The sequence below is a fragment of the Symphalangus syndactylus genome, chromosome 18, assembly GCF_028878055.3.
Source record: "Symphalangus syndactylus isolate Jambi chromosome 18, NHGRI_mSymSyn1-v2.1_pri, whole genome shotgun sequence".
Classification (NCBI taxonomy): Eukaryota; Metazoa; Chordata; class Mammalia; order Primates; family Hylobatidae; genus Symphalangus; species Symphalangus syndactylus.
In genome coordinates this window covers 58013121-58039993 of record NC_072440.2, presented here as the reverse complement: position 1 = coordinate 58039993, position 26873 = coordinate 58013121, and the positions used below count along the sequence as shown (strand labels likewise).

Genomic DNA, 26873 nt, shown 5'->3' with positions numbered 1-26873 from the left:
TGATCTCCTGACCTCGTGATCCGCCCACCTCGGCCTCCCAAAGTGCTGGGATTACAGGTGTGAGCCACCGCGCCCAGCCTAGAATGTAGTTTTTATAAGACAATCTTTGAATTAGCACATTTTTATTGGGCATCTGCTGTGTGGTAGATAAAAGTATGTTTTCTTTAGTATAGTGCCTTTACTGGAGGTGTCAAGTAGAAATAATTTGGATTAAATTTTAAATGCAGCACTGTGGAAATAGTCTCTAAAGTGCACACCAAGTAGCATCTTTGGTACTACTAGGAAAGAGTACTGGCCCTCACATAAAGGTGCACTGAAGTGAATTAATTATAACAACAATTATTGCTATTTACTGAGTGCTTGTCATGTGCTAGACTTGATGCCAAGTGCTTTTGTGTGTTTTATGTTATTTAATCCTTGTAGCAATCCTGTTGATAAGAAAACTGTGGATCAAAAGATGAATTAATTTGTCTATGCTAATAAGTACCAGAGCCAGGATTCAAACCTCTGTTTGCCACATTTGAAATTTTTCTATTTTCAGCAGCTAGAATCCCTTTTATTAACAATAGTAAAATAGATCATAATAACGGATCCAGTTTTATGCTTTAAAGTTTATGAGCAAAGTATGCCCAGTTCTGATTATTACCACATTGGCCCCTTGTGCAGCTCTCCAGAAGCTGCCCTTTCTGGCTTGCATTTGCTCAAGGACTAAGAAGCTGGCATTCTGAGAGGCTGCTCACACCATCCTCCAGAAGCCCAAATGCATGTGGTCTACAGGACCCCTGACAGCAGCCAGTTCTGTAACTCACAACCCATTGCTCTGCTGAGAAAGGTACAAAATGCAGCACTGTATAAATAATCTCTAAAGGTGCCTCTGCAGGGGCGCATGCCTGTAATTCTAGGCTGGAGGCTGAGGCAGGAGAATCGCTTCAACCCAAGAGGTGGAGGTTGCAGTGAGCCGAGATCACACCACTGTACTCCAGCCTGGGCGACAGAGTGAGACTCCATCTAAAAAAAAAAGGTCCATCTAGTAGACAGTAAAATAGTTTGAACAGCTCAAGTACCGCCTCATGGAAATCCTCATGACTCATTGAACAAGGCTGAGCACTTTGGAAATGGTGACCACAGACTGTCCCATGATTTGGGAGGGTGAAAATGTCTCCCTGAAGATATTGGAGAAGTTAGATGGTGAGAAACGACCAGGTTACAGTCTGTCTCCCAGAACATGAGGCCCTGCTACCAGTGTGGCTCGCATGTGGGTCTTAGTCAGAGTGTCAGCGACGTCTTCCTGTCCTCTGCTGATTAGAGGAGCACCCAGGCTCCTCTGCAGTAGAAGCACTCAGGCTGTGTTTGCTCTTCGGGAGAGAGACGACAGGGCTAGTGGGGGTGGAGGGTGAGGGGCAGCTGGCAGAAGCTGACTGCTCAGTCATGACTGCCACATCAAGTAATTTGTCACAGACTCTCTGGCTGATTTTTCAGCAAGCTCTCATGGACTTGGAGAGGTCACAGAGGTGAGCTGTGTACTGTGTGCAAACACAACACTGACGGGGGCTTCATAGCCTCTGCTACCCCTAGGGATTATAATTTATTGAATTAACAGAACCAAACAGAAGAACATGTAGGCCAGAGTCAACAGTGGGTTACAGGAACTACCCAGGCTAGCCTGTTGGGACTCCTTTGGCTTCTAGGCCCTGAAGGGACGGGTCAGTCATCTGGATTGGACCTTATTTTGTAGCATTAGTTGAACATTTATCATTGACAGGACCCTGTGCTATTCACTTTACATGCGTTGTCTCCCTTAATTCTCACAGTACTGTGAAGCAGATACTGTTATGCTTATTTTACAGATGAGAAAACTGAGGCTCGTAAAAGTTCAGTAATTTGCCCAAGGTCCCAAAGATAAAGATCCTGCCTTCGTGGAACCTTTATTTTAGTGGGAAGGGAAGAGATTAATTGTGAAAGTGATTGGTCTAAGGACGGGTAGGATCTGGCTCCTGGGACTGTGTTAGCGATTGTATTTCATAGACTCTAAGATGCCTCAATTCTGAGGTGCAACATTATTTTATACACCATTAAGGGAAAAAAATATTTCCAGCTTAACAATGACATGCATTGACTAAAAGATATATCCCAATTTAAAAGATTAAAGTGTATCCCTTAGAGTTGATAAAATATGGTACCAGCCTTCTTTCTTGGGTGCCAAGAAAGAGTTGAATCTTTCCATCCTGAGTGGCATCTGATTCATGGCTGGGACCCATTTGGCTGAGGTTTGTTTCCTCAGACACACCCATTATCATCCCTGTCTAGAAGTGGAGCACTCAGCTGGGGTTCAGGGAAGCTGCCTGTCCTGACTAGTGCCTGAAATGGACTCAGCTAGAATCGAGGAGGAGCAGGAAGGTTGAAGAGAATCACAGAAGGCAGGAGGACACCGGCCCCCTGCCATGGAGGGCTTGCCCAGGTCTATCCTGGGCCCTCTACTCACCCAGATTGTATATGTCGGGCTAATCTCGCCTTCAAAAAATAAGGTCTTGACTACTATATTTCAAGTTTCCTGTTGGATTATCACTGAATTTTAATAATCCATCATAAAGATCACCTGTTTGTTCTCAAAATTGCTGAATTAAATATACTGTCAGTAGGGAATCCAAAGTTTTAGGTTTAAGGTCTACCCTTGCTGTTGAAAAATAGCAGTTTCAGTTGGATACTTTATTCTTTTCAAATGATGGTAAAAATAGAATACCCAGCACTTACTGAGCTTATACTGTGTGTCACATCTTACACCGAACACTTCATAAGCATTACTCCTGCTAATAATTCTCATGACCCCAAGAGAGAGAAACTTATCATTTTCATTTTATAGATGAATAAACTGAGATATACAGCGGTTTAGTAACCTGCTGAAATTCATAGTTAGTACATGGTGAAGTCAGGATTAGAACCCAGGAAGTCTTTCTCCAAAGCTTGATTTTTTCTTAAATTAGGTTTTAATTTTAGGTATAATGTACATACAGTAAAAATCACCCTTTCAGTTGTATACTTCAGTGGGATTTGACAAATATATAAACAATCGAGATTAGGACTTTTTTTTTTAATCACCTCACAAGTTCTCTTCTGCTCCTTTGTGGTCAGTTCCCATCCCCAACCCAATTCCTCAGCAACAACTGATCTGTATTGTGTTCACGTATATATATATAGTTTTGTGTTTTGCAGAATATATAAGTGGAATCACAGTATTTAACCATTTGTGTCTGGCTCCTTTCACTTAGAATAATGCTTTTTTTTTTTTTTTTTTTTTTTTTTTGAGACGGAGTTTCGCTCTTGTTGCCCAGTCTAGAGTGCAATGGCGTGATCTCGGCTCACAGCAACCTCCGCCTCCCTGGTTCAAGCCCTTCTCCTGCCTCAGCCTCCTGAGTAGCTGGGATTACAGGCATGCACCACCACACCCGGCTAATTTTGTATTTCTAGTAGAGACAGGGTTTCTCCATGTTGGTCAGGCTGGTCTCGAACTCCGGACCTCAGGTGATCCATCCGCCTTGTCCTCCCAAAGTGCTGGGATTACAGAAGTGAGCCACCATGCCCGGCCATAATAATGCTTTATGATTCACCTATGTTGTTGCCTGTATCAGTAGTTTTTTTCCTTTTTATTGCTAAGAAGCGTTCCTTTGTACAGATGTATTGCAATCTGTTCATCTATTCACCAATTGACAAACATTGGTCTGTCTATGATAAAGCTGTTGTAAACATCCAAGTACCGGTACTTATGTGGACATATGTTGTCATTTATCTTGGGTACCTACCTAGGAGTGGGATTTTTGGGTCATGTGCTAAGTGCATATTTAGCATTATAAGTCACTGCCAACTATTTTCCAAAGTGGATGCACCATTTTGCATTCTGACCAACAATATGTAAGATTTTCATTTGCTCCACTTTCTCTCCAGCTACAGATACTTTTGTATGATCTGTTTTTTAAATGTGATCCATTCTAGTAGGTATGTAGTAGTATCTCATTGTGGTTTTAATTTGCATTTCTCTAATTACCAATGATACTGAACATCTTTTCGTATTCTTATTTGCCATCTGGTATATTCCTTTCCCCTAAAGAAATTCCTTTAGCATTTTCTCTACAGGTTGACTGTCAATAGCTTCTTTCAGCTTTTGTTTGAAAAAGCTTTATTTCACCTTCTTTTTTTTGAGTAATTTTTGCTGGGTATTGATTTCTGTGCTGACAGCTTTTTTCTTTCAGTACTTCAAAGATGTTGCTCCATATTCTTGTGACTTGTATGGTTTTTAGAGATGTCTGCTCTATCTTTATTCCCCTGTATGTAATCTTTTCCTCTTCCTTGCCTGCCTTCAAGATTTTATCTTTGGTTTTGGTTTTCAACTTTTTTTTTTTTTTTTGAGATAGGGTCTTACTCTGTCACCCAGGCTAGAGTGCAGTAGTGCAGTCATGGCCCACTGCAGCCTCAACCCCCTGGGCTCAAACAATCCTCCTGCCTTAGCCTCCTGAGTAGCTGGGACTATGGGCATGTGCCACCATACCCAGCTAAGTTTTTAACTTTGTGTAGAGACAGGGTCTCACTATGTTACCCAGACTGATCTTGAACTCCTGGGCTCAAGCAATCCTCCTGCCTTGACCTCCCAAAGTGCTGGGATTACAGGCATGAGCCACCATGCCCAGACTGGTTTTCAACATTTAACTATGATGTGTCTAGGTGTGTCTTCTTTGTGTGTTTTTTGTTTTGTTTTTTTTGCTTTTGTTTTTGTTTTTAATTTTTTTGTTTGTTTGCTTGGGTTTGCTGAAATTCTTGGATCTGTAGTTTGTCACCTTTTATTGATTTTGGAACATTTTTCACCATTATCTCTTCAAACATTTCTTCTGCTCCATTCTTTTTTTATTCTTTTGGCACTGCAATTACATGTATGTTAGACCATCTGATATTGTCCTACAGCTGTTGGGTGCTCTATTCTCTTTGTTTCACTTTGTTTTCCCCTTTGTTTCATTTGGGGATAATTTCTATTGACCTGTCTTCAAGTTTATTGATTCTTTCCTCAGCTGTGTCTAGTATCCTGATAAGCCCATCAAAGGAATTCTTCAGTGCTTGCTTCAGCAGCACATATACTAAAATTGGAACAAAACAGAGTAGATTAGCATGGCCCCTGTGCAAGGATGACGTGCAAATTCATGAAGCATTCTATAATTTTAAAAAAATTCATCTCCGATATTGTTTGATTTCCAGTAGATTTTTTTTTTTTTTTAAGAGACAAGGTCTCACTCTGCTGCCTAGGCTGGAGTGCAATGGTGCAATCATAGCTCTCTGCAGCCTTGACCTGCTGGGCTCAAGTGATCCTCCTGCTTCAGAATCCTGAGTAGCTGGGACTACAGGCACACACCACCTTGCCCCTTGCCTGGCTAATTTTAAAATTTTTGTAGAAATGGGGTCTCACTGTGTTCCTCAGGCTGGTTTTGAACTCCTAGCCTCGAGAGATCCTCCTCCCGTGGCCTCTCAAAGTGTTGGGATTACAGGCATGAGCCACCATGCCTCGCCTCCCGTAGATTATTTGCTGTATTCATCGTGTAGTCTCTGTCTGATAGTTCTAACATCTGGGTCATCATTGAGTCTAGTTCTGTAGATTATTTTATCTCTTAACAATGTCTTCCCCCCCTCCCACCCTTGCTTTTATATGTGTGTTGTAATTTTTTATTGAATGCCATACACTATGTATAGAAGAACACTAGGGGCTGAGATAATGTTTACACCTGGGCAGATCTGCATAGTGTAAGGACTGAGCCAGTCTATCAGAAGTTGAGCTGGGTTGTTTCTATCACTACCCTCAATGCACATCAGGCTTTAAATTCCTCTAGTGGCAGGCTGCTATCAGCTTGTGCTTAATGTGGAGCCTAGGGTACCCATGAGTTTTCCTCAGTAGTCCTGTTCCATCCTCAGCTTTGAGGAGTTCCCACATGCCTGTGCCACAGAGGGGCTCTTTCTCCACCCTCTTTCCCTCCCTCAGTGGTAGGCTATGGCTGCTTGTTACCTGGCTCTACTCATGGTGAGGTCATGGGGGTGGTTCTTGGTTCTCCTGCCCTGTCCTGAGTCTTAGACAGGATGTGAAAAGGCCACCAGCCTGTGGTCTTTTCAGCATTCCCACACCCTTCTTCTCTCCCTGGCAGCCAAACACTGCCTTGCGTCTGTGGTGGATCTTGGGAAAGAGAATTTCTTGCCCTCCCTCCAGGAGTAGTAGAGCTCTGCTTTGCATTGGCTGGATCCTGGGCTCAAGAGGGCTCGAGGCAATCAGGGACCAATGGCTTTTGCTTCTGCTCTTCCCCCAGAAGCAGTGAATCTTCACCTGGTTACTTTGACAGGAAGGAGAATTTCAAGGAGGCTGAAATTTGGGTTTGTGAAATTGTGTTTGGTATAGACTTGTCTAGTCAAATCAGGTCTACTCCCTCCCCCAGAGGCAAACAGATTTTGCTTCTGTCCGTTTTCAGTGGCCCTGGGAGTAACAGGATTTGCTTCCCCTCTCCCAGCTGCTGAAGGCTTTTACTTTCTTAGAGAGGAGAGTCCCCTCCTGCAAGTGCAAAGAGAAGGAAGTGGGCAGTATTCCATGCCTGTCCCCCAGTGGCAGCCTGTCACCTCCTGCACACTCGTGCCACTCAGGGGGACTGTGGGCTGCTGGCCAACCCTAGTCACCTGTGAAAGCACTGAGTGGAGGTCTGTGCAGAAAAGCTCGCAAGTGAGTGCAAAATGCCCATTGTGTCTGGGACTCCCAGTTGCCCTAAGCTGAGACACTAGCCCACTCTCAGCCTTTAAGAGTTTGTTAAAACTTTAGTGCTTTCTTGTTACTTCTCTGGTGGTCACCTCTTCCTCCTGTGTTCTCTCAAAGATGAAACTGTTTGTGTGACCTGACTCTCCTTGATGGGGCTTTGATTTTCTAGAATTAAGTTCCCCTGGTTGTCACGAGACCTCAGCTGAGTTTTAAGCTTTTTCTCATCGTTAGGATAGAAGCAGCATTCATTTCCTGTTGTTGTTGTTGTTGTTGTTATGAGACAGAGTCTCACTCTGTTGCCCAGGCTGGAGTGCAGTAGCGTGATCTCGGCTCACTGCAACCTCCGCCTCCTGGGTTCAAGCAATTCTCCTGTCTCAGCCTCCCTAGTAGCTGGGACTATAGTCACACACCACCACGCCCAGCTAATTTTTGTATTTTTAGTAGAGACGGGGTTTCACCATATTGGTCAGGCTGGTCTTTAACTCCCGACCTCAGGTGATCCACCTGCCTCGGCCTCCCAAAGTGCTGGGATTATAGGCGTGAGCCACCGCGCCTGGACTGCTTGTTGTTTTTCTACATCCTAAAGGGAACCAGAACTCTCCCAAAGCCTGCTTTTTAAATCCTAGCCCTGGCTGGGCGCGGTGGCGCATGCCTATAATCCCAGCACTTTGGGAGGCCGAGACGGGCGGATCACGAGGTCAGGAGATTGAGACCATCCTGGCTAACACGGTGAAACCCCGTCTCTACTAAAAATACAAAAAAAAGTTAGCCGGCCTGGTGGTGGGCACCTGTAGTCCCAGCTACTCGGAAGGCTGAGGCAGGAGAATGGCGTGAACCCAGGAGAAGGAGCTTGCAGTGAGCCGAGATCATGCCACTGCACTCCAGCCTGGGGGACAGAGGGAGACTCCTTCTCAAAAAAAAAAAAAATTCCTAGCCCTACATTCCCTCCCAAGGAGTTTCAGTTCTAAGATCTTGTTTACGTTTCACCATGTGAGACAGGAAATCACTGCATCCCCTTTCTAGAACCTGCCTATCAAAAACAGGGGTCCAGAGAAATCAAATGTGCTCAGTACAGAGTGCTCAGAATCTAGCATGTTTCCTCACTGCAGAAAGTCATTTCTTGTGCTGCAGTTTCCCTGCTTGAAAACGTGGTCCCTCCTGGGAGCATTGCAAGGGTATTGGGGACACACGAGCAGCTGTAAAGCCCTTCTCTTTTGACGACTTTACCTCATCGGGTGGCTCCCCTGCAGAGAGGCCCAAGTAGTCCGCGTGCTTTGTCTCATGTGCCGTCGCACATTCCCGTGATACAGGAGCAGGTGGTGCTCTCTCCAGCCTTGAAACTGAGAGACGCAAGATGCCCGCAAGTGAAGTGCAGCCCCTGCCATCACTTGGCCCTGCCAGTCCCAAGTCCAGACTCTCTGACTCCAGCCCAGCCCCAGCCTAGGCCACGCCACTGTGCTGTGTGCTAATTCTAAGGTCTCTGGGGGAAAAAACATCTCCACAGTCATTTGTCGAGAGTCTCAGCGATTCATTTTGTGACTCGATCCTGAAACATAAGACTGTTGGGTTTTACAGATAGAAACAATGTCCTAAATGGGATCCTGCTCCTTAGGAAGGCTTTAGTGCCTTGGTGTTGGAAGCGCGCCTGTGGCAGAGGCCCAGACTGAGGGCGTGGTGTCTTTTTCTCTCCTATAGCTCTCGTCGGCGCCTGCGGTGGGAACTACTCAGCCATGTCTTCTGTGGTCTATTCCCCTGACTTCCCCGACACCTATGCTACGGGGAGAGTCTGCTACTGGACCATCCGTGTTCCGGGGGCCTCCCGCATCCACTTCAGCTTCCCCTTATTTGACATCAGGGACTCGGCGGACATGGTGGAGCTTCTGGATGGCTACACCCACCGTGTCCTAGCCCGCTTCCATGGGAGGAGCCGCCCACCTCTGTCCTTCAACGTCTCTCTGGACTTCGTCATCTTGTATTTCTTCTCTGATCGCATCAATCAGGCCCAAGGATTTGCTGTTTTATACCAAGGTAAGACATCCTTGCCTCCTTGGGGGTTCTTCAGGGCCCACGCACCTTGGGCTTCTCTTCTTCACCCTTGTGACTTGGGCAGTTCTTGCAGGGCATATTGGGCCTCAGGAACTACTGACTCAATTTGCAGATCACCCCGAGGCTGTGGCTCCTTTCCTGCCCCGATTTCATAACTCATTTATGTTTCATGAGACAGAAAAGAGGTGAAAACCTGTCAATTTGGCTATTTTAGTAGGTCTAATGACAGTTTTCATGGGAGGGTTAAAAGAATAAAAAACAGAATAACTAGAAGGAACAACTGAGATTGGGACAATTGGAAGGTTCTCAAAAGGTCATCTGGTCCGTCCTGCTTCCTCTAAACATCCTAGCTAATTCCAAAAGACTGGCTTGCCATCTTCAAACCCTGCTAGGATGGAGCCACACTCTCTGCCTCTGTAATGTGAGCACATGTGTGCTGGGCACATCTCTTTGCCAGGACACAAGAAACACAGAAGGTGTTTGAGACCTTGTCTTTGTCCTGGATAGCAAACCTCAAGAAGAGTTAAGGTAGTGTGTGCTCCAGGAGACCCATGGGAAGAGGCCCCCTCTGCAGGTGGGACAGTCTTGAGGAACAAGTAGCATTTGGATCAATAGGAAAAAAGAGAACCTTCCAGGCATAGGGAGCCATAGCTGCCAAGTGCAGGAGCAGAGAAACTGTAAACCATGCCCAGGTGTCTGAGATGAGACTAGCCACATTCTGTGAAGTTGACAGGTTCATCCTTCTGCCTCCTAAAGAGTGACAGCCTGACAGGTTCTGTTTTGGGGCGGGTGGGACCCACCCATGGAAGGAATTGCACCCAGAATTGAGTCAGAGCAGAAGGCCTTTTCTTCATAACTCGTGCTCTCCTCCCGCACAGCTCTTTGTTGTCTCCATAGCCCTGTCCCCAGTTAATTGCTTTTTCTCTTCTAGCCGTCAAGGAAGAACTGCCACAGGAGAGGCCCGCTGTCAACCAGACGGTGGCCGAGGTGATCACAGAGCAGGCCAACCTCAGTGTCAGCGCTGCCCGGTCCTCCAAAGTCCTCTATGTCATCACCACCAGCCCCAGCCACCCACCTCAGACTGTCCCAGGTAGCAATTCCTGGGCGCCACCCATAGGGGCTGGAAGCCACACAGTTGAAGGTAGCGCTCTTGACAGTTATAAAGACAAAAGCACTTGGGTGTTTCTTATTAAGAGGCAGGTTGGGATACTGGCTCTGTGGCCTATAGTCTGTCCTGGCTTTTGAGGGAAATTTTCTTGTTAGCTTGGTTCCTTAGTCCTGAGGGAAAAGTGCTCACCTCCAAAGATTAAGGAAGTGTGCCTTTTGTACATTGTGACTAATCAGCTAATCCTGTATTTTCCCACATTGAGATTATCTTTCTAGAGCCCCACATTGAAACTCCCTAAATCCATTGGCATTTGCAAGAACTCCATTCATTCACTCACTGACTCATTCATTCAAAAGATATATGTGTTTCAGTGGTGCCAGGCACTGTTCTAGGTACTGGATTATAGAGTGAGCCAAACAAAATCCCTGCCCTTCTGTGGCGTATAAATTAGAGGAGAAAGACAGAAAGCAAAATAAAAATCAGATAATGATAAGAGAGAGCTATGAAGAAAAGTCATGCAGGACCTGGTGCAGTGGCTCACACCTGTAATCCCAGCACTTTGGGAGGCCGAGGCAGGAGGATTGCTTGAGGCCAGGAGTTCGAGACTAGCCTAAGCAACATAGGGAGACCCTTTCTCTACAAAAAATAAAAAAATTATCTGGGTGTGGTGGTGCACACTTGTGGTCCCAGCTACTTAGGAGGCTGAGGTGGGAGGATCGCTTGAGCCCAAGAGTTCAAGAATGCAGTGAGCTATGACTGCACCATTACACTCCAACCTGGGTGATAGAATGAGACCCTGTCTCAAAAAGAAAAGAAAAGAATAGAAAAATTAGCTGGGCACAGTGGCACATGCCTATAGCCTCAGCTACTCGGGAGGCTGAGGCAGGAGGACTGCTTGAGCCCAGGAGTTTGAGGATGCAGTGAGCCAAGGAAGTGATGCCTTTATGAGCTGGTAGAACTGGAAAGCACCCTCAGTGGTGACCTAGTCTGGAGGCTTTCAAACTGCCCTGGGCCCCTGCAGGACCCACCATAGAAGATCGGGGAGAAGGGCCTGTCCAGCACTTCCTGTGCGTCATTTGGCTGTGGAGCTCATAGGTAGCATCTCATAGGTCACACATCTCATTCCTCAGATGAGGAAACAGGCCCAAAGAGTTTACATAACTCCATCTGTGGTTACACAGTGGTCCCAGTGGCAGAGACAAAATGCATGTCATCTCTTTAGATTCTGAGTCCAATAGACTTTGGATCATCCTACCTGCCTCTCCCTGAGAGTGACTTGTAGAACAAAGGGAAGTATTCAGAACACCTGGGGCCCCATGCTTAGCCTGGGTCTCAGCTGCTCCTGAGGCTGGGTTTGCTGGCTGCCCTCCCACACCGGCCTGCAGGGAGCCCCTCAGCCAGACTTACTCACTTGGGTATTCCAGCCGACCTCCTTTTGAAAACCAACCATAAACAAGTCTGGTAAGCTCTGTCTTTTGCACTTGCAGGATGGACAGTCTATGGTCTGGCAACTCTCCTCATCCTCACAGTCACAGCCATTGTAGCAAAGATACTTCTGCACATCACATTCAAGTGAGTACAAGAGGGGGCTGCCCGATTCCAGGAAAGGGAAGGCTCAGAGTTCATTTTCTATGATGCTTCATCTGTCTGGGTACAACTGTAGAATGAGCACATGATGCCAAAGACCTCAGTCCTAGGGAACGGAAGGCAGCAGACATTCCCCCTTCTCTCTAGAGTGAAATGTACAACTGGACAAATCCCATTAAGGTTTCAGGGATTTTGTTTGCTCTGTGTCCAAGGCATACAATTTCAAGGAGGATTGCAACACTCCTGGCTTAAAAAGCAAATGTGCTAGTCCCTTACGGAGATCTTTGTGCAAGACTGAAGATAGCTAGGACGATGCTGTGCATACTTCCTGATGCCTTCTAGAAATTGAGAAACATCCTTAGGAAGAGAATTCTCACATTTTATTAACTACTGCTTAGTAGTTATTTTAAAACAGTTATTGAAGAAACTTATGGAAGCTTTATCATTCAATTCTGACCAATTTGGGTTAAAATATATTTCCTTCCCTTATTTTGCTACTCAAGTCTAACAGTTCCATCTTCCAGGAAAGGGGCGATTGTTCATGCTACTGATGTTTGTGTACTTAGAGGGGAGCGCGTTCTAATTTTTCCGAGACCCCTGCTCTGTCTTTCCGGTGGTTTCTACTCCAGGCTCTTCTCATTTCACAGCCTCCCTGAAAATTTATGTACGTCCACTAAAAGCTGTCTTTTTCCTGACGGTCTCACTTGCCCTCTGCTACAGACTTCTTATACATTAAATGCGAGCTCTTCCATTGCCTTGTGAAGGCTGCCTTTGGCCACATTGGAACCCCTTTACATAGACACTTCCACCCTATACTTGAAATTTTTAGTGGAAATAATGTCCTCATGTGTGTGTGTGTGTGTGTGTGTGTGTGTGTGTGTGTGTGTCTGTCTGTGTGTGTATGTGTGTGTGTGTGTCTGTGTCTGTGTGTGTGTGTATGTGTGTTTTAAAGTCACAATTCACATGTTCTGGGGAAGCCTCTCAGGCTCAGTCCTGACCACATCCCCTGTGGCGGCAAGAGAGCCCGATGCTTCCTATAGCGTCCAGCGTCTGACAGCATGGCTGAGGCCCTAAAGTGCGTGCCTAACTCTCCTCTGACATCAGCTGCAACTTCCCTGCCAGGCAGCCGTGGGGGCTGAACAGAGTCTGGGCCAGCACCGGAGGCTAGACGGGTCTCTGCTTGAAGCAGAGAAGTTTTGTGTTTATCTTGTTTTAGCTAGGTGGGCTTCCAGGTAAATGGCATTTGAAGATAGTTCTTTTATTTAAAATAAAAGAATTTGAAAATTCATAATCTCTCAGGCTGGGCTTTTCCAGATTTGAAGAATTCTGCTAGTTAGAAAGTTCTTTGTTATTCTGATGCAGATGCTGCCCTGCTGCACTTGGCCTCAGCCCCTGATGCCCACAGGCCACATTTCAGCTGCACGCTAGTCCTTCAGATCTTTAGAGGTGGCTGTGAGGTCCTTCCCAAGACCTTGCCCCACCCCATTTCATAGATACAATATCTCGTGAGATGGTAGGTTGTTTGGAGTGCGTTGTTCTAATCTGTTGGAAAAAATATTTATCTGCTTGACAGATCCCATCGTGTTCCTGCTTCAGGGGACCTTAGGGATTGTCATCAACCAGGGACTTCGGGGGAAATTTGGAGCATTTTTTACAAGCCTTCCACTTCAATTTCCATCTTTAAGAAGAAACTCAAGGGTCAGAGTCAACAAGATGACCGCAATCCCCTTGTGAGTGACTAAAAACCCCACTGTGCTTAGGACTCGAGGTCCCTCTTTGAGCACAAGGCTGCCGTGGTCAACCTCTCCTGTGGTTCTTCTCTGACAGACTCTTCCCCTCCTCTCCCTCTGCCTCGGCCTCTTCGGGGACACCCTCCTCCTACAGACTAGGAAGAGGCGCCCTGCTGCCAGGGCAGGCAGAGCCTAGATTCCTCCTGCTTCATTGGTTGCACTTAGGAGAGAGACTCAAAGCCCTGGGGCCCGGCCCTCTCTGCGTCTCTCTCTGACCTAGCTAGCAGTGGGGGTGTTAGGACAGTGAGGCTGAGATGACAGAGGTGGTCATGGCTGGCACAGGGCTCAGGTACATTCTAGATGGTTGTCAGGTGGTGGGTAGGTTAAGTTACATTGAATTTTTCTTGCTTCTTCTCTATTTTTGTCCACACACAAATCAGTTTCTCCTGGTCTTTATGGCTTGGAACAGGGCCAGACAGGGAGAACTCTCAGGTACTCTTGGGAGTTGGTCTGGTCCCATACAAGTGCGGACTCCTGGACATTAGCGAGGTGTAAAGAGGGCAGTGTCTGTGCTGCCCCGGCAGCTTTGCTCTCCAGATGCTGGACTAGGGTGGGCCTCCTCCAGCCTGGGAGGGTCTGAGAATAAGATCTAGTGACCCCCATTTATATCAAACCTGATACCTTACACATGGGCTTCTTTCTAGATTCTTCTTTCTATAGCTCATGGAGCTGCAGGGAAAGCTTTAAGAGCTTTGGTCATATAAAACATCCATTCAGCCGGGCACGATGGCTCACGCCTGTAATCCCAGCAGTTTGGGAGGCTGAGGCGGGCAGATCACCTGAGGTCAGGAGTTCGAGACCAGCCTGGCCAACATGGTGAAACCCCGTCTCTACTAAAAGTATAAAAATTAGTCAGGCGTGGTGGCAGGTGCCTGTAATCCCAGCTACTCAGAAGGCTGAGGCAGAAGAATAGCTTGAACCTAGGAGGTGGAGGTTGCAGTGAGCCAAGATCGTACCACTGCACTCCAGCCTGGGTGACAAGAGTGAGACTCTGTCTCAAAAAAACAGAACACAAACAAAGAAAATCCATTCATTTACTCATGCAATAAATTCTCCTGCAAGCTTTTATGGGCACTCAATAAGTACTCAGGATTGGATTTATCAGCCTTGCCTCTGAGCAGCTCATGGTCCTGTGGAACCTGAGCCAGGCCTCAGTCTCTCCATGATCGGCTCAGCTAACTCTCAGTTCAGAGCGGAGAGCATCAGTCTTGTGTTTTTGCCCTTAGGCAGCACTATATGAGACATGGGGCCTGTGGTCCTTCCTTCTGGTGTCCCCCTGTTAAAAGATAAAAAACACCCCAAGGGCTGGGCACGGTGGCTCACGCCTGTAATCCCAGCACTTTGGGAGGCCGAGGCGGGCGGATCATGAGGTCAGGTGAGCGAAACCATCCTGGCTAAGGTGGTGAAACCCCGTTTCTACTAAAAATACAAAAAATTAGCCGGGCATGGTGGCGGGCGCCTGTAGTCCCAGCTACTCGGGAGGCTGAGGCAGGAGAATGGCGTGAACCTGGGAGGTGGAGCTTGCAGTGAGCAGAGATCACGCCACTGCACTCCAGCCTGGGCGACAGTGCGAGACTCCGTCTCAAAAAAAAAAAAAACCCCAAGGGCCATCCGTGCTCTCTGCCCCTCCTGTGGGGACCAAGTGGGGTTAGAAATGGCTCAGTGGGGAAGGAGAGCGCTCTTGTCCCCGGTCCCATGCCACCCTGTCCCTTAGATAGGGAGTGGGCTGCAGAGATTGGTGCCAGGAGAGGGTGGGTTTGGGAATTGGAGCTCCTCCAAGGAGCTCCTCTTAAGATTGAGTGCTGCAGCTGTAGTGGCTGCTGGTTGGGAGAGTAAGTGCCATCACTAACTTAAAAGTTGTTGCCATCTGGAAGCAGGCTTTGTCAACAGCAGCTGAGAAAAGCAGCCTGTGCCTCTGCTGGCCAAGCCTAGGCCCTCGTCAGAGTGTGCCTCTCCCCAAGGCACCCGGGCCTGGGTGATTGTTGCGCCTCTGGCCTTGGCATTTCCTCTTTGCAGCACTTTGCCTACCTCCCCTAAGCCCTGAGCCACTGCCTGCTGGGGCTCCTACTGAGGTTCTGGCAACACCTCTGCCCCTGGGGAGAAAGAGGGCCACACGGGAAGTGTCTGCAGGGAGAGGTGACACTTGGCAGCCTGAGTTCAGGAGAGGTGCTCGGAGCTTCAGGCAGAGGAGCCTTCAGAGGAGGGAAACGGAGCAATGTGTCACAGGCGGGCAGGGCCAGGACTGCCACCCCAGGCCCTGTGGGAGGCCTGCTGAGAGAACAGGGCTGCTCGGTGCAGTCTTCATGCTTTGATCTGGAAAGAGCAGCTGTCCACAGGCCTCTGTCTCCAAGAGGCCTGTCACACAGGAGGACCGCTGGAAACATACCAACACGTGCAGTCTCCTCTCCAAGCTATTCATGCTGTTTGTGGAATCTCTCTCAAACACAAGTGTCAGGTGTGTGTTGTCCCAACGGGTCCTGTGCTGTGAATAGATCCATGTGCAGCACAAAGGGAATGTGGCACATGGCCCCAGGAAGAGTTCACCCGTCCAGGAGGCAGTTGTTCAGTTGCCTGAGGGTTGACACTGACCACTGGCCTCTGGGGTGTCCTGCAGCCCAAATGCCCACCTTGCCCTCCTCACATCTCAGTCAGGGGAGGCCATGCCGAAGCCAATGTGCTGTCAGAGCCTGCAGCGGGGGCAGCGCTTCCTCGGAGGGCCTGGGAAGTGCTGGGGATGCCCCAGCGCTTCTCTTCCTGCCTGGCCCTGGCATGGCCTAGCGCCTCTAGGATGAACTTAACGATCCGTGGAGCAGCCCCGGGAAACCCAAGCCTGGCTCAGGACAGCGTACGGGCAAGAGGGCTGTAAATCATCCCAGGCTAAGCCTCCATGGGCACTGGGTCCTGCTGCAGCCTGGCTATGGGCTCAGTTAGAACTAGGTAGAAAGTCAGCGACACCCCACAGAAGGCCACTGCGGCTAAGTAAACACCTGAGAAAGAAACTGCTCCAGAAGAGATGACGTGGGCTTCCAGGGGCACGGAGGAGGTGGCACTTGAACTTTTAGGAAACTCCTTATATGAGATAAAGTGGGGGTTGGAGGTGGTGAGAAGAGGGTAACCCTGGGAAAGTCAACGTCAGAACCCATGGCAGAAGACTGTGGGAGAGGCAGGGGAGGGGCTTTGAGGACCACTGTGGATGGAGCTCTGAAAGCACCCTGGCCAAAGCCTCTCCTGAGGTGACAGAGCGTGGGAGGAGGCTGCACTGGTCCTGCGTGCCATCCTCACCCCTGTCCCCCGCTGGCGCCAGGCCCTGCCTTCTTGGTACATGTGCCAACAGGAGAGCCCTCACCAGCCAATCTTGTCACTCTCCGTGGTGATGGTGCCTTGGCCAGCTGTGGCCCCTAGTTTCTAGCAGTGTTTCTCAGTGTCCTTGGCCTTCTGAGAAGGCAGGCGGGAGGCACACAGCGCCCTGTTCTTCCCCATTTGTCCAGCTGCTTGCAAAGCAGAGAATGGGTAGGAATGAACCTGAGTGCCTTCACCAGCCCTGTCCCCCACGTCAGGACAGGCTTGAGGCCTCTCTGGGCGTGAGCGAGGAAACCAGGCTGCACTAACTTCTGAAGAGTGGGCTCTGGCTCAAGACTCCAATCGGCCAGAAGCCCACAGAGATCAAAGCACTAGCAAGTTCAGCTGTCCTGGCCCTCGGGCAGAACCCACGGGCGTGCCTGGGTGCGGCTCCACCCACATGCCCCACTGTCAGCCCAGGCAGGAGCCTTCCTGGCAGGGCTCAGGATCTGCCTGCAGCCCAGCCAGGCCATCACCCAGCCCCAGTGCATCCTGGCACTGCACACTTACTCTTCACAAGCACTTATACGCAGATGGCCTCCGAGACCCTGCCTCCCTGGTCTGCTGAGGCCAGGCCAGGTCTCCCACGGAGCCGGGCAGCTCCCCACCCCGCCACCTGGCACCGTTAGGTTTCAGATCTCCTGTGTGGTGTTTGATGTCGGCTTTTGTTCCTACCTTGGGAGTTTGGATTGTTTCCTCTGGTGTCTTTGTTTACCTTCCTCACTGTTCTACCTCCTGGCCAGGTCTCAGCTTAGCTTCCCTGGTGTGGGGTGTTTTTCAAACCTTCCAGCCACAGCTGTCCCCGCTCAGGCTGGATGGCTCAGGGGTGACAGGGCTTCACCCTCTGCCTGCAGACCCCTGGTGGGCACATCTCACAGGCTTCCGTCTTGCGAATTGGGTTCGGAGGCAGAAGTGGGGTGTGGAGGAAAGTCAGAGGGAAATCTGCTTCAGAAAGGAAGGGTCTTTAGACAGGAAGACTGGAGGCCCTTCCCCGCCCGCACGGGAGCTGCCCTGGTGGGGCTCATGCACGCCAAGACCTTCCCACATCCAAACTCAGCTTCCAGCAGGGATTCTGACTTTGGATGACAAGGCTTTATGTGTAGATATGCTCTTAATATGCAACTTTGAGAATAAAATAGAAACATCATGTATTTTAAAATATAAGATGAAGTGTGACGCACTGTATACAATTTAATATATATTTTTAGGATTTTGTTATTTAAGAAAATGGAATGTAATGGTACTTTTACAAAAGAGAAAAAATGTTATTTTTACTTCCTGGAAAAAATAAATATTCTCATTGTTGTAGAAAGAGTGATGGGCCCTACACTGTCATTTCTATGGGTGTTCCCCAGAGACCATGGGATGAGTGGAGGGTGTCTGTGGTGAGATTCTTACCTTCCCTTGGGTGCCAGTCCTCGCCTTTTGCTTGCATTTCCCTAGTAGTGCCTCCAAATTTCTTCCAGTCTTGTCATGGCTTTGACCCACAGCTGACCTTCAGCTGGTAAGATCTGAAAGTTTAGGTATTCCAAAACCATTGCACTGCAGCCCACATCCAAGGAACGTCAGTGCAGATCAGAGAGATCTGGGCTTGAGCCGGCCTACAGTCAGTCCCTCGACTCCTCAGCCTCAGCTTCCCCATCTGAAAAGGGTAATGGAATCTATTCCTCAGGAGGCTATGGAGGCTATGTTTTGACAACATGCATCTAAAGTGCTTATGTAATTATTATCCCAGGTGGAATTGACCTTGCCTCTCACAGCAACCAGTTCTTCCTCTCCACCCCCTTCTTGCCCCACTCTTTCCTTCTTAGGAAGGAAAGAAGCTAATAGAAGCTCCATGTATGAGCTGCCCACTCTGCGCCAGGCACTCTGCTGGCAGACACTGTGCACATCCTACAACTTTTCACCATGGGTACCACTTTCCCTCTTTGGCAGATGAGACAGCTGAGGCATGGAGAGGCTACAGGGGACAGTAGCTGAGAGCACAGCCCTGGAGGATTCAGTTTCCTCCATTCCTTCTCTGTGAGGCCAGTGAGGGTAAAACAGGGAGCCTTTGAAGGGTTTCAGCGAAGTGACATCAGATTCCCAGTTTAGAAAGCATTCCTCCTTGCATCTGGGAAAACAGATCCGAGCGGGGTAAGACTGAGGGCAAGGAAACCAGTCAGGAGACTCTACAGGCCCAGCCAGGAGATGCTGAGGGCATGCCTGGACCCCCAAGCCAGTGCTGTGGAGAGAGATGCTGACTGCACTCCCAGGGCAGGGGCATGTGCATGGGGCTGGGTAGCTCAGGCTCACATCCCAGTTTCACTGTTCACCATGTGACCTGGGGTGAGTAACATGGCCCTGTGTACCTGTTTTCTCACCTGTCAAATGGAGACAGTTATAGTACCTGCCTTTGTGAGGCGTTGGGCTGTATGAATTATTATTACCTGCAGTATGTTTTCCATCAAAGGTAGATGTTCCTTTCATTCTAGAATAGAGGTGGGGGTTAAGAACGAGGAGGTGTCTGGAATGGTGCTCCTGTACCTGACATGGGTGCCTGAGCAGAGAGAGGGGCCATTCTTCGACGTAAGGAATGTAAAAGGTGCCAGGTGTGAGAGGAAACCTGATGAGTTCCTTTTGGGCTAAGTCCACTTTGGTCCCTGTGGGACACTGAGGCACAGCTGTCTGGCAGGCATTGGACAGACAGCCTGAGCCCCCCACAAGGAGCACAAGGCTCTGCACAACCCAAGGAAACATGGGCACAGGCGGCATCCTCAGGGTGAGTGTTGGGGCCACCCCTCAGAAGGCTATGGGGGAGAGTGTCCTGGGATGCACTGAGGCAGTGAGGGAGCGCCTGGCAGGACCAGGGTGGGCAGGGGTAGGACAGGAGACAAGGACTCCCCTGGAAGCCAAAGAACCTATAGGCAAAGCTTTTTTTTTTTTTTTTTTTTTTTTTGAGATGGAGTTTTGCTCGTCACCTAGGATGGAGTACGGTGGTGCAATCTCTGTTCACTGCAACCTCCGCCTCCCGGGTTCAAGCAATTCTCCTGCCTCAGCCTCCCAGAGTAGCTGGAATTACAGGCGCCCGCCACCATGCCCAGCTAATTTTTGTATTTTTAGTAGAGATGGAGTTTCACCATGTTGGCCAGGCTGGTCTCAAACTCCTGACCTCAGGTGATCCGCCCGCCTCGGCCTCCCAAAGTGCTGGGATTACAGGTGTGAGCCACTGCGCCTGGCGAGCAAAGCTTCTAACCTGACCAGCACACACAGACTGCTCGTGCTTTGAGTCCCGGTTCCAGATTCTCAGGAGACAGCTTGGCCAGGTGAAGTCTCCCTCATCCAGCCAGTTTTTGCTAGGATAGTGTTTTCTGAGAAAAGAGGGCACAGGCCAGTCCAGCTAAAGAATATTACCACCGCAGACGTGGCTCTCGGTGGGATGCATTTGACTGCTTGCCTGGGAATCCCTACGTGCTCTGTTAAACTGCAGGTTCCCGGGCCCCACCCCAGACCTAGCACATCAGAATGCCTGGAAGCACTGCCTCGACATGGAGTCCGCGCCCTTCACTTCACTACTCTCCCCTCCCTGGCTAACTTCTGCCTCCACCCTGCAGCCAGCCCCAATGCTGCCACGGCTGTTGCAACATAATGGCACCTTTTTTTTTTTTTTTTTTTTGAGACGGAGTCTTGCTCTGTCTCCAGGCTGGAGTGCAGTGGCGCAATCTCGGCTCACTGCAACCTCTGCCTCCTGGGTTCAAGCGATTCTCCTGCCTCAGCCGCCCGAGTAGCTGGAACTACAGGCACACACCACCACGCCCAGCTAATTTTTGTATTTTTAGTAGAGACGGAGTTTCACCATGTTGGCCAGGATGGTCTCGATCTCTTGACCTGGTGATCTGCCCACCTCGCCCTCCCAAAGTGCTGGTATTACAGGCGTGAGCCACCATGCCCGACCCGTGATAGCCCCTTTAAAGGTCAGCTTCACTTGACTGTTTATCTTCACTGGGCTTTCCTTCTCTCTCCTGGAAGCTCTTTCCTTCCATGAAGGAAAATATTTTTAATGGCAGGAAATGGCTGGTGGAAAACAAACGGGGTGGCCTTGCTGGTGAATTTCTTAGGGACAAATTACGCTGCAACAGAAAAAATAAATGCAGCCAGAATGTGCAACTGTCCCCCCTGAAGAACCCCTTTGGGATTATGGGACAATGAGGCCAGGATGAGACCCTCAAACCCTTTTGAGTGGACTCTGGGGACCACTGACCTTGCCCTGTGTTCTCCTGAACCTGAGAGACGCAGATATTGGAGAATCCACCACCCGGGAGCCAGCACCAGGGCAGCACCAGCCCCATCCTTTGTCAGGCAGTCAAAGGCTCTTCTTCCTGTGAAGGGGAATGGGGCTGGACAAGGGTGACCTTGTCTCCAGGCTTGGAAGTCACATGACCATCTTCTTTCCCCTCTGGGCCATGCGTGCCTGAAACTGCAGACAGTCTCTGGGACTCAGAGAACTGGGAAGCTTTTGTTCCTCTGTGGCGAGGTCGGGTCCCGATGGGGGATTGTTTTTGCTCAGCTGAAAGGGACACTTTAGGGATAGAATATTTCAACCTTAAGAAGCAGCAACATTTGCTTGTAGCTGGAAGTCTTCATTTCTGGTCTCCAGCTGTTGTCTGGAGCCAGCAGGCCTCCGCTGAATGGGCCTATGCCCAGCAACTGGGGGCGGGCAGTGCCTGCCAGACTGAACATGAACCAATCTGTGCAGGACGCCCATCTCCAGGACAGCCTGGCTGCAAGGACACCCTGTCCCCTCCCGATGGTGGTTGCTGGGCTTTGGAATAAACCTGTTAGCTCTGGGTGACTGAGCTGGGAAAAGGGGCTCCACAAGAAGCGTTTTAGGGGGAAAGTAGACCCAAGCTTGAGCTCCAGAGTAACCCCTCCGGGAGAAACACCAAACACTCGGAAACAGCCAGGGCTCTTGCAACAGTGAAGCTGCAGATCCCATTTATTTCCGTCTTAATAGCATTGTCTCTGTTCAAATGAGGTCACTGAACTTTTAAAAACTTCACTGAGGGTCATGCTTCTTTGCATATTGATCATGTGAATCTTTATTGGACTTGCCTTAGTTGCTGGTACCAAAGATAGAGATTAAGGGCCCTCAAGGGGTATTTAGACCTCAAATTCAGCCAAACACAGGGGCAGCTTTTCCTGGGTCTGAGTGAGCTGAGGAAAGCATTTTTGAATATGCAAGGACAATAAGATTAATAACCACTACCATCTCTGCAGTACCTATTGTGTACCAGACGCTGTGCCAAGTGGCCAACAGAGATTACTGAATTCGTCTTTGCCGCAACCCAACAAGGAAACTGAGGGTCAGAGAAGGGGTCCAGCCAGGGGCCGCCAAGGTTCAGACTCAGCCTGGGACCACTGGCTCCAAAGCTGGGGGTCTTCACTCCTGTTGAGCTGCAGGCCCCTCCAACACAGGCAGTGGGTGGGCCCCCAAATAGCTCATCTTCAAGGATACGGCCTCCAGAAAGCCCAGGGAAAGTGTGGATCGATTTTCCTGGGTCAAGGAAGGATCAAACCTTCACTTCTTTACCTATTTGATGACACAAACCCCTTTGAGAACCAGGGGTTGGATGGAGCCTCTCCCTGCAAAAAAGACCCCATCTGCCAAACTGCAGGGGTCCAGAGACGCCCTGCCCCCTGAAACCCTTCCATGGACCTCAGGTTTAGAATCTCTCCATTAAGCCATAAGCATGATTATTTGAAAGTTAAAATGAGGCCAGAAGGGATAATAGTAACAGTCATAATAATACGAATAACAGGATACATTTTACTGACCACCTGTTGTCAGGCATTTATGCCAGGGGTTGGCAAACATTTTCTGTTAAAGGCTAAATACTAAACATTTTAGACTTTGTAGGCCATACAGTCTCAGATCCATTGACCAAGAACCACAGGCCAGCCACTGAGACCCTCGATGACTCCAACAAGCCCTGGAGCCATCTAGGCAACTCCATGAGGAGTGGGGGGATGAGGGGCCACCAAGCTCCCCTTGTTATTAGCCACAGACAGTATGTAAACAAATGGTCACAGTTGTGTTCCCATAAAACTTCACGGACACCAAAACCTGAAGTTTATATAATGTTCACGTGTCACGAAATGCTACAAAATGCTATTCTTTTGATTTTTCCCCCCCAAAATTAAAAAGTGTAAAAACCGGCCAGGCATGATGTCTCATGCCCATAATCTCAGCACTTTGGGAGGCTGAGGTGGGTGGATCACTTGATGTCAGGAGTTTGAGACTAGCCTGGCCAACATGGTGAAACCCTGTCTCTACTAAAAATATAAAAATTAGCCAGGTGTGGTAGCACGTGCCTGTAATCCCAGCTACTCGGGAGTCTGAGGCAGGAGAATCGCTTGAACCAGGGAGGTGGAGGTTGCTGTGAGCCGAGATTGTGCCATTGCACTCCAGCCTGGGAGACAGAGCAAGACTCTGTCTTAAAAAAAAAAAAAAAAAAGCATAGGAGTCAGGATTTGAGCCCACTCCCAAGCCTGTTTGCTTTCCTAAGAGACAAGATGGGTGCATTTAAATTGTGGAGGAAGAAAAGGTGACAGTGAAGCAGGAAGGAAGACCCAGGAGCAAGGGCAGTCCCCTGGGCACTGGGAATATCAGGCAGAGAGGCTCCATCCTCCTGCAGTCTTTGCTGAATGGTCTGCACTGCAGGGGAGGGCGGCTGGTTTCCTGAGCCATCCCTCCAACCCCCTGCAAGTGGCTCCAAGGACAGAGGCTCCAGATCCAGGACAGCTGGTGGCCTTCACATTGTTTTGCATCTCCCAGGTTCTCTTAATTATAACCAATTCACCACCCTCAGCAATTCCTTGTTCCCCTTTGCTAATACCGGTTGAGTTGTAACCATCAGCCGAACTCCCAGCCAAATGGGCTAAAATCACTTCCCTTTCCCATGTAGGGAGTCCTCCAGTCTCTTAGAAACTCGCCTTTCTTCTCAGTCCTGTGAGACGGGCGAGGCCTGCCCTTCTGTGCGCTGACTTACTGGGCTGGGATCTGCCCTAGCGGGAGACAGAATCTGCTCAACTTTCTCCAGCTCCTCCCTGCCCCTTGCATCCCCCGCCCCGACTCTCCCCCCAACCCCTCCTGCTGACTCTTGGGGCTCTGGCACACTGCCTGCCAAGCACAACCTTTCCTTTTTTTCTCTCTCGAAAGACAGGGTCTCACTCTGTCGCCCAGGCTGGAGAGCAGTGGCACCGTCACAGAGTAAACTCCAAAACTGGGATTCAGCCTGGGACCCACATGGGTTCCTGGCTTGAAGCAGGAAGGAACTCAAGAGTGAGCTGACAGTAAAGTGAAAGCAAGTCTTTTAAGAAAGTAAAGGAATAACCCCTTTTATAGATCAGAGTGCTCTAGAATAATGGATGGTCTTGGATGGTGGACAAATAGGGACAGGGACAGTTAAATTGGGAGCCTTTCTTACAACCTTGATGGGTTTTTTCCCCCCAAGTTTCCTTCTCCACTGAAATGCCACACCAATGCTTGTTGGATTCATGAGGTGGCCAGACCAATGTGTTGTTTGTTTTTTTTTTTAAGCTTCCCTTGAGAGAATAAATGGTAATGGAGAGAACTATTTAACAAGGTCCTGGTTTCTCTTGCAACACAGTAGCTAAACTTGCCTGCTTTTATATGCATTTTTGTAGGGATCGGCTTGGTAGACAGTATTAGCAGAGAAACGACACCTTGATCTTGGTTTGCAAGCCCTTCTCCCATCAGTCCTAGATTAGGCCCTGTTCAGCCATGCAGGGGTGTTGGTTTATGCGTGCTGCAGCAGTGGGCATAATGAATATAATTTACCCAGTGGACAAAGGTGTGTACCAAGTGAATTTAAATAATTGATGTAGATTGGCCAGTAGCTAAGAAGTGGGCTTTTAAAGAGTGTTGAAGATTGAAAGGTTTGTTTTTTTTTTAAAGAAAAAAAATCTATTGATTGTAGATAATGAAAAGCTAGGGTTTGCCCTCTTCATGTCTACTCTCCTTCCAAATAGTTATATCCAAAACTGTTTTTCCCTCTCCCCTACCTTGTCCCCACTATTAAAATAGAAACAGGGATTGATTAATGTCCCGCTCCTGAACACATGTAAAATTTGGACAAAAATATCTTCTGTGAAAATGATTTGTAATCTGTAGACTTATTACCTGGGAGATGTCTTGATGTAAAATCCCATCCTTTGGGTTGTGGGTTTTTTGTTTTCTCCAAATAAATCTGATCTTTAAAGTTCAAAAAAAAAAAAAAAAGAAAGTAAAGGAATAAAGGAAGGCTACTCCATAGGCAGAGCAGCGGCATGGGCTGCTTGACTGAGTGGACTTACGGTTATTTCTTGATTATATACTAAACAAGGGATGGATTATTCATGAGTTTTCTGGGAAAGGGGTGGGGAGTTCCCGGAACTGAGGGTTCCTTCCCTTTTTAGACCATATAGGGTAACTTCCAGATATTGCCATGGCATTCATAAACTGTCATGGCCCTGGTGGGAGTGTCTTTTGGCATGCTAATGAATTATAATTAGCATATAATGACCAGTGAGGACAACCAGAGGTCACTTTCATTGCCATGTTGGTTTTGGCAGGTTTTGTCCAGCTTCTTTTTTTTTTTTTTATTATTATTATACTTTAAGTTTTAGGGTACATGTGCACAATGTGCAGGTTTGTTACATATGTATCCATGTGCCATGTTGGTTTGCTGCCCCCATTAACTCGTCATTTAGCATTAGGTATATCTCCTAATGCTGTCCCTCCCCCCTCCCCCCACCCCACAACAGTCCCTGGAGTGTGATGTTCCCCTTCCTGTGTCCATGTGTTCTCATTGTTCAATTCCCACCTATGAGTGAGAACATGCGGTGTTTGGTTTTTTGTCCTTGCGATAGTTTACTGAGAATGATGGTTTCCAGCTTCATCCATGTCCCTACAAAGGACACGAACTCATCATTTTTTATGGCTGCATAGTATTCCATGGTGTATATGTGCCACATTTTCTTAATCCAGTCTATCGTTGTTGGACATTTGGGTTGGTTCCAAGTCTTTGCTATTGTGAATAGTGCCACAATAAACATATGTGTGCATGTGTCTTTATAGCAGCATGATTTATAGTCCTTTGGGTATATACCCAGTAATGGGATGGCTGGGTCAAATGGTATTTCTAGTTCTAGATCCCTGAGGAATCGCCACACTGACTTCCACAATGGTTGAACTAGTTTACAGTCCCACCAACAGTGTAAAAGTGTTCCTATTTCTCCACATCCTCTCCAGCACCTGTTGTTTCCTGACTTTTTAATGATGGCCATTCTAACTCGTGTGAGATGGTATCTCATTGTGGTTTTGATTTGCATTTCTCTGATGGCCAGTGATGATGAGCATTTTTTCATGTGTTTTTTTGGCTGCATAAATGTCTTCTTTTGAGAAGTGTCTGTTCATGTCCCTCACCCACTTTTTGATGGGGTTGTTTGTTTTTTTCTTGTAAATTTGTTTGAGTTCATTGTAGATTCTGGATATTAGCCCTTTGTCAGATGAGTAGGTTGCGAAAATTTTCTCCCATTCTGTAGGTTGCCTGTTCACTCTGATGGTAGTTTCTTTTGCTGTGCAGAAGCTCTTTAGTTTAATTAGATCTCATTTGTCAATTTTGGCTTTTGTTGCCATTGCTTTTGGTGTTTTAGTCATGAAGTCCTTGCCCATGCCTATGTCCTGAATGGTATTGCCTAGGTTTTCTTCTAGGGTTTTTATGGTTTTAGGTCTAACATGTAAGTCTTTAATCCATCTTGAATTAATTTTTGTATAAGGTATAAGGAAGGGATCCAGTTTTAGCTTTCTACATATGGCTAGCCAGTTTTCCCAGCACCATTTATTAAATAGGGAATCCTTTTCCCATTGCTTGTTTTTGTCAGGTTTGTCAAAGATCAGATAGTTGTCCGGCTTCTTTACCGCATCTCATTTTATCAGCAGGGTCTTTGTGACCTGTACCTTGTGAAACCAGTCCTGCCGATCTCCTATCTCATCCTGTGACTAAGAATGCCCGACCTCCTTAGGTCTGAGGCCCGACCTCCTTAGGCTGCTGAGATGCAGCCCAGCTGGTCTCAGCCTCATTTTATTCAGCCCCTATTCAAGATGGAGTCACTCTGGTTCCATTGCCTCTGACAGCACAATCATAGCTCATTGCAGCCTCACTCTCCTGGGTTTGAACAATCTTTCCATCTC

General features: G+C 48.2%; 1 protein-coding gene and 1 non-coding gene across 6 annotated transcripts in view; both read left to right on the top strand.

Moving 5' to 3' along the window:
• KREMEN1 (kringle containing transmembrane protein 1) overlaps positions 1 to 26873 on the top strand; it is a 122764-nt gene that overhangs the window by 56058 nt on the left and 39833 nt on the right. For 3 of the 5 annotated variants that reach the window (XM_063623407.1, XM_055254390.2, XM_063623406.1), the window contains exons 6-9: positions 8465 to 8797; positions 9747 to 9956; positions 11411 to 11495; positions 13084 to 13240. In XM_063623407.1, the coding sequence (XP_063479477.1) occupies positions 8465 to 8797; positions 9747 to 9956; positions 11411 to 11495; positions 13084 to 13240 (785 nt within the window). Of the gene's footprint in view, positions 1 to 8464; positions 8798 to 9746; positions 9957 to 11410; positions 11496 to 13083; positions 24901 to 26873 lie in introns of those variants that run through there. The other 2 variants (XM_063623408.1, XM_055254391.2) reach the window with 2 other exon arrangements.
• LOC129468775 (U6 spliceosomal RNA) lies at positions 5097 to 5203 on the top strand. Its single transcript, XR_008652835.1, has one exon. It is a non-coding gene; the product is annotated as a U6 spliceosomal RNA (small nuclear RNA).